We start from the raw sequence: 15,933 nt of genomic DNA, 5'->3' as shown, positions 1-15,933 counted from the left end.
CTCGCGGTATACATGCGCGGCCTCGGTCCAGCGCAGGCGCCCGGCGGCAGCGCTGCGCGCGCGGACGGGCGGGTTTCGTTCGCGAGAGCGTCTCACGAGCCATCTCTAGCGACCGCTCGTTCGTCGCGCGACGGCGGCCTCCGCACGGATAACTCGGTCCAGAGGTGCGCCGTGTGATGGGCTTTCGGGCGCATCCGGGGGCGCGGCGGCGCGCGGCGCTGGCGTCGAGCACGAGTCGAATGCACTCCGTGACGCACCGCTGGACGGTCCTTGAGACCTCTCGTGAGGTGCCGCGGGGGGTGTTTTGCAGTGCAGATTTCATCAAAAACGCTGAACTTCAGCGAATTTTGGCGAAGCGCGTCGACGTCGGCCGGGAAAACTCCCTGTAGTGGACTTTAGCAACGCGGGGCGCTGGACAAATCCGGGCCCTATTCTGCGAGGTCTTCACCCGACTTCGGATTCATCTCGGACATTTCAAACTTCCCGCGCGCCCGAACACGTTCTTGCAGTCGGATTTCTCGCAGAATAGGGCCGAAATCGAGAGCTCTCGCGGCCATCTCTACGCTCGTGGTACTCGTTTGGACCCCTCCAGCCGTCAAATTTCGCCAAAAAAGACCGGTGTTTACCCTGGATTGTCCTGTATTAACTTGAAGCATGTGGAATGCTGCAATGAGGTAAACGTTGGCCATCTTTGGAGGACGTCGCAATGGAGCTGTCCTAGGCTGTCGAACCAAGCTAGCCACAAGAAAGCAGCCACGCGTCGGTTGTGAACCCCACGTATCCACGATGGGACCGGGCGCTCTCGCGCCGTGGCGCCGGCGGGACGTGGCCATGGCGCCCGCCGTAGGGGCTGCCCCAAAGTGGGCGCGGGTCCTGCCGGTGGTCGTCGTCGCCGCGTTGCTCTTCGCCGCCTCCGCGGGACGGCGCAGCCACGCGCGGACGGCCTTCCTCGTGACCGACGACGCGTCGGTGATGATCACGGACGAGACCGACGACGCCTGGGCCGACGCGCACGCCGGCGGCCACGGCTCGAGCGAGCGCGACGGCAACCGGCCCGACATCGTGCTCGTCACGCTCGACGACGTCGGCATGAACGATCTCTGGCAGAGCTCGGACCTGCCCGTGCCGGAGAACATCGCGACGCTCGTCGCCGAGGGCGTGGAGCTGACGGCGTACTACGGCCAGTCGATGTGTTCGCCCGCGCGCGCGGCGCTGCTCAGCGGCAAGTTCGTGCACAAGATCGGCTTCAGTGATAAGTGGGGCCCGAAGCGCGAGGTCACGGCCAGCGTCCCGTGGCCGTTCGAGAGATGTTTGACCGGGAAAACGAAGGGGAATCGTCGCCGTCGCGCTTCGTAGGTCACGGCCTTTTCCAACTACAGCGTGCCCCTCGGCCACGTCCTCATGCCCGAGGCGCTGAAGCGGAACGGCTACGGCACGCACGGCATCGGCAAGTGGAACATCGGCCACTGCAACGAGGCCTACCTGCCGTGGATGCGCGGCTTCGACACGTTCGTGGGCTACCTGACGGACGGCATCGGCTACACGGACCACGTCGCCGACGGGCCGTCGTCCTACCTCTACGACAACGACGCGCTCGACCTCTACGACTTCGTCAGCCACGAGCGGGGCGTCACGAAGAACGGGTCGGCCTACGCGGGCGCGTACACGACGGAAATATTCAACGCGCGCGCGGAGACGATCCTCCGCGAGGAGCCCAGCGACGCGCCCCTCTTCCTCTGGCTCGCGCACCACGGCGTCCACGACAACGCGGGCGTGGCCGACGCGGCGACGTGCGTCGACGGCGACGACGGCGACGACACGGCCATCTTCGCGCTCGCGGCGAGCATGACGCGGCCGCGGTTCCGCTTCGGCTGCGCGCTCAAGGCCGTGGACCGGGGCGTCGGCGCCGTCCGCCGCGCCCTCGACGACAGAGCGCGCGAGTACGTGCTCGTCGTCCACTCGGACAACGGCGGCAACACGTGCGGGACGCACTGCAACGGCAACAACTACCCGCGCCGCGGCGCGAAGTTCTTCGAGTTCGAGGGCGGCCTCCGCGTGCCCGGCGTCGTCTACTCGCCGACGCTCATCCCCGCGCGGCGCCGCGGCGCGGCCTACGCGGGTCTCATGCACCACGTCGACTGGCTCGCGACCTTCGTCGCGCTCGGCGGCGGCGACGCGGCGGACCTGGACCCGTCCTACGACAGCGTCGACCACTGGGCGCACATCGCCGGCCGCGTCTCCGGCGCGCCGCGCGACACGATCGTCTTCGCGGCGTCGGGCGACACGGCGACGATCCGGAGCGGCAACTACAAGCTGATCCACCACGCGCTGAACGCGACCTACTTCCACACGTGGTTCAACGGCACGGCGAACTCCTACCCCTGGAAGTGCAACTCCAACGAGATGGTGTCGCTGTTCTACGACGTCGTCGCGGACCCGCACGAGCGCGACGACCTCACGTACGACCCGGCCTACGCGGAGAAGCGCGCGGAGCTCACGGCCATCTGGCTCGACGCCTGGGAGAACGAGTACTGGGTCCCGACCTTCCCCTTCGACACGCTCTCCACGGGCGCGCCCGACGCGGCCCACGCGGACCGCGCCATCCACGCCAACGGCGGCTACGTGACGCACTGGGGCTGCGAGGCGAACTTAAGAGACTGATAGTTCGCGCGCGCACGGCGGCCGCTGCCGACGCTGCGGGCGGCAGTGCGGCGAGCTCGAGGAGGCGCCCGGATTCTGCCTCGAACACAGCATGGCCAAGCCCAAAAGGCGGCCGCGCGACGACGGGCGCGAGCCGCGCGACAGCAACGAGCCGCGCGACAACAACGCGCAAACGATCAAGAAAAGTACTGGTACCAGCGCATACATCGCCGCGTGCGCCGTCGCGTGCATCGCCATCCTTGCCGGCGTCGCCGCGCGCGGACGCAGCGGCAGCAGCACCGCCGAAGACAGCACATTCGGCGCCTGCCGGCGGCTGCAAGAACTCGACGCTCTCCCCGAAACCCAGCCGTCCTGCCCCTTCGTCGTCCGCGGCTACGTCGCCGACGCCGGCTGGCTCGAGAAGAGCGCGTGGCGCCGCGTCGAGCGCGCGCCGCGCCAGGACCGGCCCATCCGCTACGACGTGCTGCCGGCCGGCCGCACCTTCCGCTACTGGGACAACAACAGCGTGCTCGCGGCGGAGGCCCTGGCGCGGCCCGTCGCCACGGACGACGACGCGCACCGCGTCCGCACGACGCCGAGCGGCCGGTCGCTCCTCGCGGCCGTGCGCGGCGCCGGCGCGGCGGCGCGCTCCGGCGGCGACTCCGGTGCCGCGGCGCGCTACGGCGGCGACGCGGCGGCGATTTCCGTGCACCTCGCGGCGGACATCGACCGCGCGGCCTGGAAGCATGCCGCGTTCCTCTGGCTCCAGGAGCCCGGCGGGACGCCGCGCGCGCCGGGCCTCTGGGCCGGCGGGCCGTCGAGCGCGTCCTTCCCGCACTTTGACCTCTTCTCCAATTTGTATACGGTGCTCGCCGGCAGCAAGGAGGTCGTGCTCGCGCCGCCGTCGACGGCCGCGGCGGGGTTCCGCGTGCATCCCGCGACGCACCCGCGCGCGCGCCAGGCGCGCGTCGACGGCTTCGCGAGCGGCGCCGTGCCCGCGACGCTGCGCGCGACGCTCCGCGCGGGCGACGCGGTCTTCATCCCCTCCGGCTGGATCCACCGCTTCACCGTCGGCGCCGACGCGGCGCTCGCGGTCGCGACGACGGCGAACCCGCCGGAGTTCAAGTACTTCGACGCCTGGGTGCGCGATTCGCGACGCACGACGCCCTACGCGACGGCCGAGACGAAGGACTTCGTCGCGTCGACGCGGGCCTTCGCCGGGGCGCTCGTCGTCGAGCTGCTGGGCCCGGACGGGGCCGCGGCGCTCTGGCGCGAGTTCCTCGAAGCCTACGCGCCGGAGACGCGCGCGGAGGTCGGCCTGCCGCCGCGGCGGTCGCGGCCCGTGCCGCCCTGCCCCGAGGCCGGCGCGGACGACGCCGCGCGCGCGGCCGACGCCGCCGTCGCCGCGGCCGCCGAGTTTCGACGCGCGTTTCGGCCGGAGCTCCTGCGGCTCTACCTGCCGCTCTTCGTCGGCAACCTCCTCACGAAGATCTCGCGCCAGCGCGCCATGGCGAACCTCTTCGCGGACGTCCTCGACTTCGTCGACGCCTGCCTCCTCGAGGACGAGGACGCGTCGGACGCGAACGGCGATGGAGGCTCCTAAAGCAAGTTACCACTCGAGGTCGTCGGGGTAGATCGGATGCTCCAGCGGCACGATGGACCGCTTCTCCCGGTCCCGGGGCAGCGCCTTCCGCATGTCGAACGCGTCCTCGGTGCCGGAGTAGTAGCCGATGACGCGCCGGTACACCGAGTAGCCGAAGCGCGTGTACATGGAGATGGCCAGGCTGTTCGACACGCGCACGAAGAGGTCCACGAAGTAGGCGTCGAAGACGGACTCGGACGTGCGCTCGAGCGAGTGCATCAACTTCCGGCCGAGGCCGCGGCGCCGGAACTCGGGCGCGACGGTGACCGCCGTGACGTGGCCGTGCCAGAGCGTGCCCTCGCCCTCGGCCTTGCCCATGATGTAGCCCATGAGTTTGCCGCTCGGGTGCTCCTCGACCTTGAAATAGTCCGGCCACGTGCTCATGTACATGTAGTAGAACGACACGTTGTACGTCTCCGTCAGCGCGTCGAGGTTGATGTTGTTGAAGCGGAAGAGGTCCTCGCAGCGGAAGGCGCGCGTCGTCGTCATCGCTGCGTCGTGTGGCGCGTCGTGCGGCGGTCGTGGGTGCGGCGCGCGGCGCTCAGGCAGCTACAGCGGCTTCGGCGAGCTTCCGGCAACATGAATGCATCATTGGCGTACGCAGCCCCGAGCACGATTGCTTGAGCTGAGCTCCTCCAATAAGGTGGAACGCGACCCAGATGGCGGACGAAGAGAGCGACAGCGACTATGAGCCGCCGACTATCAGCGCTCTCGCCAATAATCTCGGCACAAGCTCTACCGACCCCGAATTCGACTCGAATGCGGAGCATGCGCATAAGGAGTTCAGCGCACTCAAGCGGCCTCGGAAGGCGAACATCCTCATGGCGGTGGCGTGGCGTCCGGAGTTGGAGAAGCAGGGCTTGTCTCCCGGCGAGATCGGCGCACTGCGGCGTACCGGAGCTGTTGATTCGCGCGCGATGACTTTCCCCGCAGGCAAAAATCTCGGCAAGGCGTGGAGCTCACTGAAGCCAGAGGAGAAAGAACACTGGGAGCAGATGGCGGACAACGATAGACGTCGCTACGTGACGGAGGTCCTTTTTGGGGGGCACGGTTACCTCGGGGCCTCGTCGCCTTCATCGTGGATCTTCCCTTGCACCGGTCGTCGGAGTCGCTCCGAAAGCGTCGCCATGGCGCAGCCCCAACACGGCATCATCGAGGAGATGCTCTCGGGCCAGGCGAGGGCGAGGTCGGGCCAGGCGACGCGTGTGTGTGTCGTGGTCCAGATCATCAGCGTCACGGAGATCCCGAGCGGATCCGGCCGGTGCGCGCCCAACTCTCTCCCCGCCCCTCCCGCGCCCCGACGAGCACGCGCGCAGGTTCCGCGTCGGCATCTCCGACGGCGAGCGGTACATGGCGTCGATGGCGGCGTCGCAGCTCGGCGCCCTCATGAAGAGCGACCAGTTCCGGCCCGGCTGCTTTGCGCGCATCGACAAGTTCATCCTGAACACGGCCCAGAACAAGGACAGCGTCATCCTCCTCGACGTCGCGGTCGTCGGCGCGCCGCGCGGCCTCTGCGGCGCGCCGACGAGCTACCCCGACGGCGCGCCCTTGCCGGGCGCGACGACGGCAGCCCTCGGGAATCTTCCGGACAGCAAGAAGTGGCACCTTTGGAGATGCATGGCTGTCCCGGATTACGAACACGATATCATGGGGACGATTGGGTGCCCGGAGGTCGCGCTGACAGCTGGAAAATGGTTCTACGAAATTTTAATCGTGGAGAAATGCACAGACCCGCAGTTTGGATGGGCCCGGCGCGGCTTCGATCCGGCGCTCGGCAGGAGCGCGCTCGGCTTCAAGGAGGACGGCTGGGGCTGCGGCGATGACGCTTTCTCTTACGGGTGCAACGGCGAAACTGGCTATTACTTGCACGCGGAAGAGACCTACCCCGACCCCGACGATTACGACGCAGACAGGCCTCATTGGTCCGTCGGCGACATCGTCGGCTTTCTGCTCGACCTCGACGGCCGCGAGATCCGCTTCTCTATAAACGGCGAATGCCAAGAATTTGTCTTCCGCTCCATCTCCGTCAACAGCGCCTATATGCCGGTGATGTCGATGTCCTCCGGCGTCGTCGACGTCAACTATGGAGAGCGCGATTTGAAGTTTCTTCCCGAAGGCTACGCGCCCGTCGCCGATTCTGGGGGCGGCGGCGGCGGCGGACGCGTCGACGCCGTCGACGCCGGGCGCGCCGCCGACGACGCCGCTCATCATAGTTCCAAAACGCGGGCTGCCATTTTGGATCGGCCCTTCCGGCTGACCGCTGCGGAGTTTCACGAGCGAGAGGAACGCGCAAAAGAACTGGAAAAGATGATCGCAAATCCAGATCCTAGCGGTGCGTTGTATGTCCTCAGCCTCCTTGACAAGCTCGACGAGGCGGCGCGCGGTGCCGGCGAGGCCGCTGCACCGGACCATCCAGGCGCCTCCGGGTCGAGCACCTCCGGATGGCGACGCGCCAGCGTCGAAGATTACGGAAGGGCGATGCGGCTCGCTCTCGAGGAGCTCGCGGAGAGCGATCGTCGCGAGATCGAGCGCATTCGCCAGGAGCACGATGCGGTCGTAGCGGAGATCAAGGCGGAGATCACCGGCCAACACCTGAAATATGTACCGCCGCCATAAGTTTCGCAGTCTCTAAGCCACTGGCATGCTGCGCGGCGCCTTCAAAGTTGACGCGTGAGCTCGCTTCAACGAGACCTTCAACCTGCAATCGCTCGCGAGTTTGCGGCGGGACGATGATCGGCGCCACGAGCAGGCGGCTCCTCGCCTCCTCCGTGCGCGGCAGCGCGCGCGCGCGCGCGCATCGATTCACCAATGACCAGCGCCGATCGTTCATGGGCGGCTGGTTCGGCCGCGGCAAGGGCGCCGCCGCGGCCGCCGCGGCGCCCGACGCGCCGTCGGACACGGCGGCGGCGACGGCGCCCGACGTCGTCGCCGAGGCGCCCGCCGTCGTCGAGGCCGCCGCGCTGCAGGCGACGACGCCCGCCGTCGAGGCCGCCGCGCCGGTCGCGAACGGCGTCGTCGACGTCGGCGCGGCGATCGCGGACGCGGCGCCCGCCGTCGCCGAGGCGGTGCCGCTGGGCTACTACCCCGGGGACTTCGCGCTGAGCTACATCGACCTCATCGCGTCGAGCCTCGACGTGAGCTACGGCGCGGCCATCGTCGGGGGCACGATCCTGCTCCGGAGCGCGCTCTTCCCGCTGTCGATCGTGACGATGAAGCACACGGCGCGCATGCAGAAGGCCAAGCCCGAGATGGAGGTGCTCCAGGCGCGCATGACCGCCGACGAGGCGAAGACGACGGACCGGCGGCGCCAGGAGATGTACCAGCGCCAGATGGGCGCGCTGCTCCAGAAGCACGACGTCAAGCCGTACCTCATCTTCGCGTTCCCGCTCGTGCAGATGCCGCTCTTCATGGGCATGTTCTTCGGGTTGCGGCGCCTCTGCGACCACTTCCCCGCGGCGCACGCCGGCGGCCTGCTCTGGTTCGACGATTTGGGGGCCCCGGACGACACGATGGTCCTGCCGCTGCTCACGTCCGCGCTCTTCCTCGCCATGGTCGAAGTCGGCGCGGACGGCATGGCCGCGCAGTCCCCGGGCCAGCAGCAGATGTTCCGCAACGTCATGCGCGGCCTGGCGGTGGCCATGGTGCCCATGACCTACACCTTCCCGAGCGGCGTCTTCTGCTACTGGGTCTCGGCGAACTCGTTCTCGCTGCTGCAGACGACGGTCCTCAACAAGGTCCCGGGCGCGCGCGAGGCGCTGGGCGTGCCCCGGGCGCCGCCGCCCAAGTCCAAGGCCCGCAAGCCCGGCGCGCCGCCGGAGGAGGACGTCTTCAGCCGCATGGCGAGCGCCGTCGACAAGGCCAAGGCCGCGGCGTCGGGCGAGCGCGCGGCGCCGGCCGTCGCCGCGGACCAGTTCGACAAGAAGGCCGAGGACAACGCCTTCCTCGCGTCCCGCCCCCACGACGCCGTCGCGACGCACACGCACCGCAAAACCGCGGGCAAGGGCGGCGGCGGCAAGAAGAAGGGCCGCGGCAAGAAGCGCAAGTAGCGCGGGCCGGTCCTAATTTTCGCCGCGACCGTGGATGTCTCGTTCGATTTAATACGCCCGGTCGCTCGCTAGAAGGACCGGAGGCGGAGGCGGCTCGCGGGGATGATGTCCATGAGGCCGTGCTTGCACAGCTCGTGGATCTCGTCCTTGTCCGCCTCGATCTGGGCCGCGTCGTCGTCGACGAGCATGATGGAGCCCGGCGTCGTGAGGAAGTCGACGGTCAGGGGCACGGCGTCGCCGACCTTGGCCTTGAGCTCCTCGCAGAGGTAGGACTTGAGCTCGCGGACCTTGGGCGCGGCCGGGTAGCCCGCGAGCACGCCCGCCTGGTGCGCGATGAGGCAGACCTCGGAGGAGCCGCCCGTGATGCCCTGGGGCCGCGTCGGCAGCCGGTGGAAGCGGTAGGGCTTCTCGACGGCGTCGAGCATCACGGAGAGCTGCGAGTAGCCGATGCACGGCTGCGCCATGTCGACGAAGGTGCCCTCGCCGCCGTGGGGCCGGCAGCCGACCTCCACAAGGCACGGCTCGTCGCAGGCGTCGAGCCACATGACCTCCGCGTGGCTCGGCCCGTGGCGCACGCCGAGCGCGTCGAGCACGCCGTGCACGTACTTCACGAGCGCGTCCTCCCGCTTGCCGTCCGCGGACGTGTACAGGTCCATGGAATAATACACGAACTGGGCGCCGTTGCAGGGCCGCTTGTCGTAGACCCAGATGGCGACGCACTTGTGCGTGCCCTCGACGGACACGGAGTCGACGACGAACTCCGTGCCCTTCATGAACTCCTGCACGAGGACGGCCGCGTTCGTCTCGCCGAAGACGTTCTCCTTGCCCACGATCTCGCCGAACTTGTCCTCGGCTTCCGTCAAAGACTTGGCGATGAAGACGCCGTCCGTGCCCGCGCTCTTGCAGGGCTTGAGCACGCACCACGCGCCCGTTTCTCCGGCTTGGACCTTCAGCTCGTCGCCGCAGAAGGCCCGCGCGTCCGCCCAGCTGCCGCAGAGCTTCTGCTTCACGGCCCGCAGGCCCGCGGCGCGCACGGCCTCGCCCATGGGGTGCTTGTCGCGCCGCGTGAGCGACTTCTCGATGCCGTTCGACGGGAAGCCGCCGAAGGCCGTCGTCAGCGCGTCGTGGCACTCGACGCCGCTCTCGCAGCCCACGAGGATGCCCAGCAGGTGCACGGGCAGCGCCTTGAGCGCCGCGACGGTCTCGCCCGGGTTCGCGGCGTCGTACATGACCGTCGCTTTCCAGTTCAACGAACCGCACGCGGCGGGGATGATCGACAGCAGCTCGTCGGGGAAGGCCTGCGACATGACGCGCACGATGAGGAAGCCCCGCGCCTGGGCCTCGGCGGCGAGCCGCGCGCCCGTCGACAGCGGGTCGACGACGACGATCGCGTCGGGCTTGCCGTCCGCGGCCGACGACCGCGTCTTCGCGAGCGGCTTGAACGCCGCGGGCGCGCTCGCCAGCCGCAGCGCCGCCATGGCCTCGTCGAGCTTGCGCGTGTCGTTGGCGACGGCGGCGAGCGCGACCTCGACGAGGTTCGCGTGCGACAGGCCCTCGAGGCGGCACCGCATCTGCGCCACGTCCAGCAGCTTGGCCATCTCGTGCTAAATCGTGCTATTCGGCGAGCGCGCGGCGAGGAGGTGAGCGCTCGACGAGGAAGCAGCGGGGAGGCGAGGAGCTCGTGCAATGAGAGGCGAGCAGCGGCGCGCGGACGGCAGCACACGACGCGCGGCGCCTGGAGTTTTTGTATCGACGACTGGCTTCGGCCTCGCTGGTTGGATGATCGGATGATCGGGCTTGATTTCATGTCGATGCTGCCTCTTGTCCACCTTGAGTGTGGACATTCTTGCGAGCAAGCATGGCCTTCTCACGCGCTGCTTTGTTGCTCCTCCCCCTGGCGGCCGCGGCGGCCCTCAACGTCACGTTCCACGCCGACGACAGCTTCGACGTCACGATCGACGGCACGCCCTGGCTCTCCGGCGGCGGCGTGAGCGTCCAGAGCGGCGGCGAGCTCCTCTCGACCTGGTCGAGCACCCTCGCGCCGACGGGGCCCTGGGAATTCTACGGCGGCGCCGACGTCCGCGGCGATTTCACGGCGCGGCGCCGCGGCTACGCCGCGCCCGGCGCCGCCGCGCCCCTCGTCGTCGTCGAGTGCCTCGCGTACGACGGCGCGGTCCGCTTCGCGCAGACGTTCCCGGCCGGACTGGAAGACACGGGCGGCGACGGCGTCGTCGCCGAGTGGCCCATCCTCGGGCCGAACGCGACGGGCCTCGGCGTGCTCACGTTCCAGGGCCGCTTCATGGAGGGCTCCAAGGCGACGGCCTGGACCGGCGCGAGGAGCGTCACGACGGGGGCCTACGGCGGCCCCCTGGCCTTCTTCGACGACGCGGGCCGCGTCCTCGTCGCGTCGCTCGGGTCCCACTTCGCGACGGGCGCCCACGCGGCCTCGGCGCGCGACGCGAACAGCTTGGCGTTCGGGATTCTCGGGTCCGCGACGTCCGTGCCGGAGGGCTTCTCCGTCGACGTCGCGCTCACGTACGACGCGAAAGGCCTCACGGCGGCGGTCAAGGCCCACGGCGCGTCGCTGTTACAGACGTACGGCACGGAGCGCGTCGACGACTACACGACGTCCTACCTGGGCTACAGCACGGACAACGGCGCGTATTACTACTACAAGCCGAACGGCACGTACGAGCGGACGCTCCTCGACGTCCGCGCGTACGCCCAGGCCGAGCGGATCCCCTACCGCTACGCGCTGCTCGACAGCTGGTGGTACACGAAGGGCGCCGGCGGCGGCGTGAAGAACTGGACCTGCACCGCGGAGACGTTCCCGGGCGGCTGCGCGGACTTTTCGGAAACTACCGGCTGGAAGTTCCAGCTCCACAACCGCATGTGGAGCGCGGACAACGTCTACGCGAAGCAGAACGGCGGGTCCTACGACTTCCTCGTCGAGGGCGACCTCGCGATCCCGACGTCCCAGGCCTTCTGGGACGACCTCATGGCCGGCGGCGCGGCCTGGGGCATGGCCGTCTACGAACAGGACTGGATGTACAACGAATTTTTGGGTTTAAACGCGACGCAGACGTCGGCGACGCTCGCCGAGGACTGGCTCCGGGAGATGGCGAATGGCGCGTCCAACGCGGGCGCCGCCGTGCAGTACTGCATGGAGATGGCGCGCTTCGTCATGCAGGCGGTGGAGCTGCCCGCGGTCACGCAATTCCGCGCGTCCGACGACTACGGCGCGGGCAACGACGCCAAGTGCGGCTTCCCCTACTGCGTCTACTACGTCGGCACGACGAGCCTGCTGGCCTACGCGCTGGACCTGAAGCCGTCCAAGGACAACTTCTGGTCGACCCAGGTCCAGCCGGGCAACGCGTTCAACAACCGGACGATGGAGCGCTTCTCCGACATGCAGGCGGCCATCGCGGCGCTGTCGTCGGGGCCCGTGCAGGTGTCCGACGGCGTCGGCTACAGCGACCGCGCCGTCATCCTGCGGACCTGCGACGACCGCGGCAGGCTGCTCCAGCCGTCGCGGCCCGCGTCCGCGGTCGACGCGGCGTTCGCGGCCGCCGCGGGCGTCGGCGCGGGGCCCGCCGCGCGGATCCCCAACGTGCTGCCGGTCATGGCGACGCACACGGCCATCGGCGCGTATAAGTGGGGGCACATTTTGACCATCAACCTCGCCGAAGACTTCCAGCTCGACGCGTCGCACCTCGCGCCGACGGATTGGGACGCGGCCGCGGACGCGGTGGTCTACACGGGCTACGGGAAGGCGTCGAACGTGACCGTCTCCGCCTTCCCCGTGACCCTGAAGGCCTGCAACGAGTCCGACTTCTCCGTGCACCACGTCGCGCCGCTGTTCGACAACGGCTGGGCGTACTTGGGCGAGGTCGCGAAGTGGGTCCCCGTCGCGGCCGCGCGGACCGCGTCCGTCGCCTTCGACGACGCCGGCGTCTCCGTCGTCCTCGCCGGCGCGCCGGGCGAGGCCCTCGAGCTCGCCTTCTACGCGCCCAACAAGACTGTGGTGTCCGCTTCCTGCGTCCTCTCGGAGTCCGGCGCCGCGACGCTGGCCGCGTCGGACTACGGGGTCGTCTGCGCCGCCTAGGACGCGCGTCATTTTTTTAACCGGCACAGGATCCGGCGACGTAGGCCCCGCGAAAAGCGAGGTTCGCGTGGATCGCGTCCATCCAGGCGAGCGTGGGCGCGGCGAGGCCGTCCCGGTAGGTGCCCGTACTATTGCGGTGACGCGTCCAGCTCCGCGACGTATGTCGGCGCCGCGACCCGCGGCGTCGAGCGCGCGCGGTCCATCCGCTTCTCGCCGAGCCTCGAAGTCGTCGCGTCGCCGCCGGCGTCCGTGCGGTCCGCCTCGCAGTGGGGGTCGGAGTGGGGCTCGCAGTCGAAGCTCGAGGGCGCGGAGCACGCGGCGGAGGACGATGCGCCCGAGGACGCGCCGCCGCGCTACGACTCGCCGACGCCGCGGCCGTCCCTCGAGGCGGGCTTCTCCGAGGAAAACGTCCCCATGCTCGAGGCGCCGACGCTCGAGGAAGCGCCGCCCTCCGACGACCAGAAGGCCGATTAAAAATCATTAACTTGAAGTGAAATTTGAACTTCAAATTGAAGCATTCCGAGGATGGCAGCAATGGGAACTCGCTCATTCTTGTGGGCTGCCCTCGCGGCGGCCGCGGTCGCCTCCGAAAGCAAGGACCCGCGCTTCATCCCGACGGGCCGCGTCATCGCCGGCATCGACGGCGGCTACAGCGACCAGCCGCAGTGCCTGCCGACGCCGACGGCCGGGGGCTGGCTCTGCACGACCACAGTCACCAGCAACCACGAAGGCGGGCCGGGCGAGCACATCGCGTCTTCCCGCACGACGGACTTCGGCGCGACCTGGTCCGATTCCGTGCCCCTGGAGACGGGCGCGCTGACGAACGCGTACAACGCGCTCTTCGAAGACCCGAAGACGGGCCGCGTCGTCGCGCTCTACGGAATGAACGACGACAACGTGACCCTTTCGCCGTCGGGCGACACGCTGCGCCGCACAGCGTCGAGCGACAGGAATGTTTTTTCGCGTGAATTTCGCCTGAAGATGTGAAGAAATCCGACCCCGTCGCTCTTGGTAGGCGCCGCACGGACGTCCTCGGCTACTTCCGCATGCGCTACTCCGACGACGGCGGGCGGTCCTGGAGTAAGGACCACTGGCGCGTGCCGCTGCGCCGGACGCGCGTCGACGAACACAACGTGCCCTTCGACGGGAACGTCACGATGCAATGGTGCGTGGACAAGGGCATCGTGACGGACGACGGCGGCGCTCTGGCGGCGTTCACCAAAGTCGGCACCTTCGTGAGCAGCCCGCCGGAGGAGGTCTTCCTCCTCTACTCGCCGAACCTCTTCGCGGTCGGCGACGATTTCTCCGAGGCGGTCTGGAAGACGGTCGGGTCCGGGGCCGACGCGGACCGGGGCCTGCGCCAGTGGCCCGACGACAAGCCGGCGGTCTCGGCGGAGCCGCACGTCGTCCCGGTGCCCGGGGGCTACCACCTGGTCTATCGCACGGACGCCGGGTACCTTGGCGCCGCGAGCGCGCCGGCCGCGGACGGGCCCTGGGCCCTCGTGGAGGGCACCTGGGCCGCGTACCGCGTCGACGCGACCTTCCCCTCGCAAAAGACGTACCATTTGAAGAACCCGCGGGGCCCGATCACGCCGCGGCTCTTTCGGAAGGTCCGCGGCGCCGCGACTCCGACCTACCTCATGCTCTATTACAACAATCCCGGCTCACCCACCGGCACGATCATGGGCTACCCGTCCCGCTGCGTCTACTGGCTCGCGCCGGGCTGGGCGAAGGACGGCGTCGTCGAGTGGGGGCAGCCCGAGGTCGCGCTCTACGAAACGTACGATTTGTGCCACGACCACAACGGGCCGGGCTACCCCGACTTCGTGGAGACGGAGGACAAAGTCTACATCTCGGAAACCAATAAAGCCGCCGCCTACGTCCACGAAGTCGACGCGTCGCTCCTGGCGCTCCTCTTCGAGCAGACGACCCGCGCCTCCTACGTCGACCCGGAGAAGAGCGCGAACCTCCTCGACATCCCCGGCGGCCCGGGCCAGCGCCTCAACCCGTCGAACCTCACGGGCGGCCAGGGGCTCCCGGACCTCTCCGGCTTCGGCGCGGACGGGATGCCGGCCGGGTTCACGATCGAGATGCAGATCGAGGGCATGGGGAAGGTCGGTGAACGCCTCTTGGACACTCGCGCGAACGGCGCCGGCGCCGGCGTCGTCCTCTCCGTCGCCAAGGCCGGCCTCGCCTTTGAAGTCTCCGACGGCGCGAACAGCGCGAATCTGTCGACTACGAAAGACTGCGCGGCGGCTCTCGCCGAGGACGGCCAGCACCAATTCGCGGTCGTCGTCGACGCGGGGCCGTCCCTCATCACGATGGTCGTCGACGGCCGGCTCTGCAACGGCGGAAACTCGACCTCCTACGACGCCAAGGGCTGGGCCCAGTACCAGCCCGCGGTCCTCGGCGCCGTCGACGCCGGCGCGAAGGTCCAGGTCGGCCCCGACTTCTCGGGCGTCATCGGCAGCCTGCGGCTCTACGGCACGGCCCTGCGCCACACGGAGGTGCTCGGCAACCAGCGCGCGGACCGAGCGCGGAAATAGGGGGGCATTAAAGGAACGTGGGTTCGGCGGAAGCGGGGTCGGCTCACTCGGCGTCGTTCGCGCGGCGCTGGTGGAGGGCCGCAAGGAGCGTGTCGTTGCCGAGGGACTTGGCCTTCTTGGGCGCGCGGCGCGGCGGCGGCGCCGGGAGGCTCGGGCGCTTCGTAGATGGCTCGGGCGCTGGGTCTTCGTAGATGGCGACGGACTCGTCGGCCGCGCCGACGAGGGACGCGACGGTGACGCCCGGCGCGAAGACGGGCGCGTCCGCCGGCAGGCCCTCGTAGGCGCGGTGCCGCGCGTCGTTGCCGCGGAGGTCGCCGCGCCGCTCCTTGTCGACGAGGGCCTGGAGCTTCGCGCGGACGTCGTCGCGCCAGCGGGCCTTGGCCTCGTCGTGGTCGTGGTCGAAGGCCTCCGGCAGGGACGCGTAGACGGCGCGGAGCTCGACGATGTCGTAGGCCCCCGCCAGCGCGTAGCGCCCCCGGAGGTCCGCGACGTGGATCTTCGCGACGCGGTCCCGGGGCACGTGGACGAGCCACAAAGCCTTCTTCTCCCAGACGCGCTTCGCCGCGGCCTTGGCGGCCTGCGGGTGACCCGGCAGCGCGCGCTCGAAGGCCGCGCGGACCTTGGGCGCCGTCGACGACGCGACGTCCGCGGGCACGAGGCCCCGCGTCGCCGCGAGCGCCGCGGCGTTCGCCGGCGCCTCGTCGCGCTCCCACTTGGCGGCGGCCGCCGCGACGCGCGCGACGTGGTCCGGGTGCGCGCGGATGGCTTTGTCGAGGCGGTCGAGGTCCGCCTCCGCGGACTCGTCGCCGTCCATGAGGCGCGCGGCCGCGGCGCGCATCGCGCTCTCCAGGGCGTCGAGGGACGACGCCTCCGCGTTGTCGTCCTCGGGCTTCCGCGCAGAGGCCAGGGCCTCGCGGAGCGACTTGACCGCGGCCTCGAGTTCGACGACGCGCG

At 69.4% G+C, this 15,933-nt stretch overlaps 4 protein-coding genes across 4 annotated transcripts; 2 read left to right on the top strand and 2 right to left on the bottom strand.

Annotated features, from left to right (window-relative positions):
* Window positions 1–831: 831 nt before the first annotated feature.
* AURANDRAFT_62515 (hypothetical protein) lies at window positions 832–4,243 on the top strand (the record flags this gene model as incomplete). The annotated part of the gene is made up of 3 exons (XM_009037054.1): window positions 832–1,275; window positions 1,357–2,622; window positions 3,008–4,243. 3 exons carry the CDS (start codon window positions 832–834, stop codon window positions 4,241–4,243), a joined length of 2,946 nt encoding a protein of 981 aa, XP_009035302.1.
* A 6-nt stretch (window positions 4,244–4,249) lies between these two features.
* On the bottom strand, window positions 4,250–4,771 carry NAT1 (hypothetical protein; the record flags this gene model as incomplete). The annotated part of the gene is made up of 1 exon (XM_009036604.1): window positions 4,250–4,771. One exon carries the CDS (start codon window positions 4,769–4,771, stop codon window positions 4,250–4,252), a length of 522 nt encoding a protein of 173 aa, XP_009034852.1.
* A 3,685-nt stretch (window positions 4,772–8,456) lies between these two features.
* AURANDRAFT_11794 (hypothetical protein) lies at window positions 8,457–9,548 on the bottom strand (the record flags this gene model as incomplete). The annotated part of the gene is made up of 1 exon (XM_009036603.1): window positions 8,457–9,548. A coding segment is annotated over one exon (1,092 nt), but the record flags the coding sequence as incomplete, so codon positions are not given.
* A 638-nt stretch (window positions 9,549–10,186) lies between these two features.
* On the top strand, window positions 10,187–14,979 carry AURANDRAFT_62513 (hypothetical protein; the record flags this gene model as incomplete). Its single annotated transcript, XM_009037055.1, has 4 exons — window positions 10,187–12,418; window positions 12,478–12,548; window positions 12,958–13,371; window positions 13,449–14,979. 4 exons carry the CDS (start codon window positions 10,187–10,189, stop codon window positions 14,977–14,979), a joined length of 4,248 nt encoding a protein of 1,415 aa, XP_009035303.1.
* Between the last annotated feature and the right edge of the window lie 954 nt (window positions 14,980–15,933).

The sequence above is a fragment of the Aureococcus anophagefferens genome, assembly GCF_000186865.1.
Source record: "Aureococcus anophagefferens unplaced genomic scaffold AURANscaffold_5, whole genome shotgun sequence".
Taxonomy (NCBI): Eukaryota; class Pelagophyceae; order Pelagomonadales; family Pelagomonadaceae; genus Aureococcus; species Aureococcus anophagefferens.
This window is presented reverse-complemented; position numbering and strand designations above follow the sequence as displayed.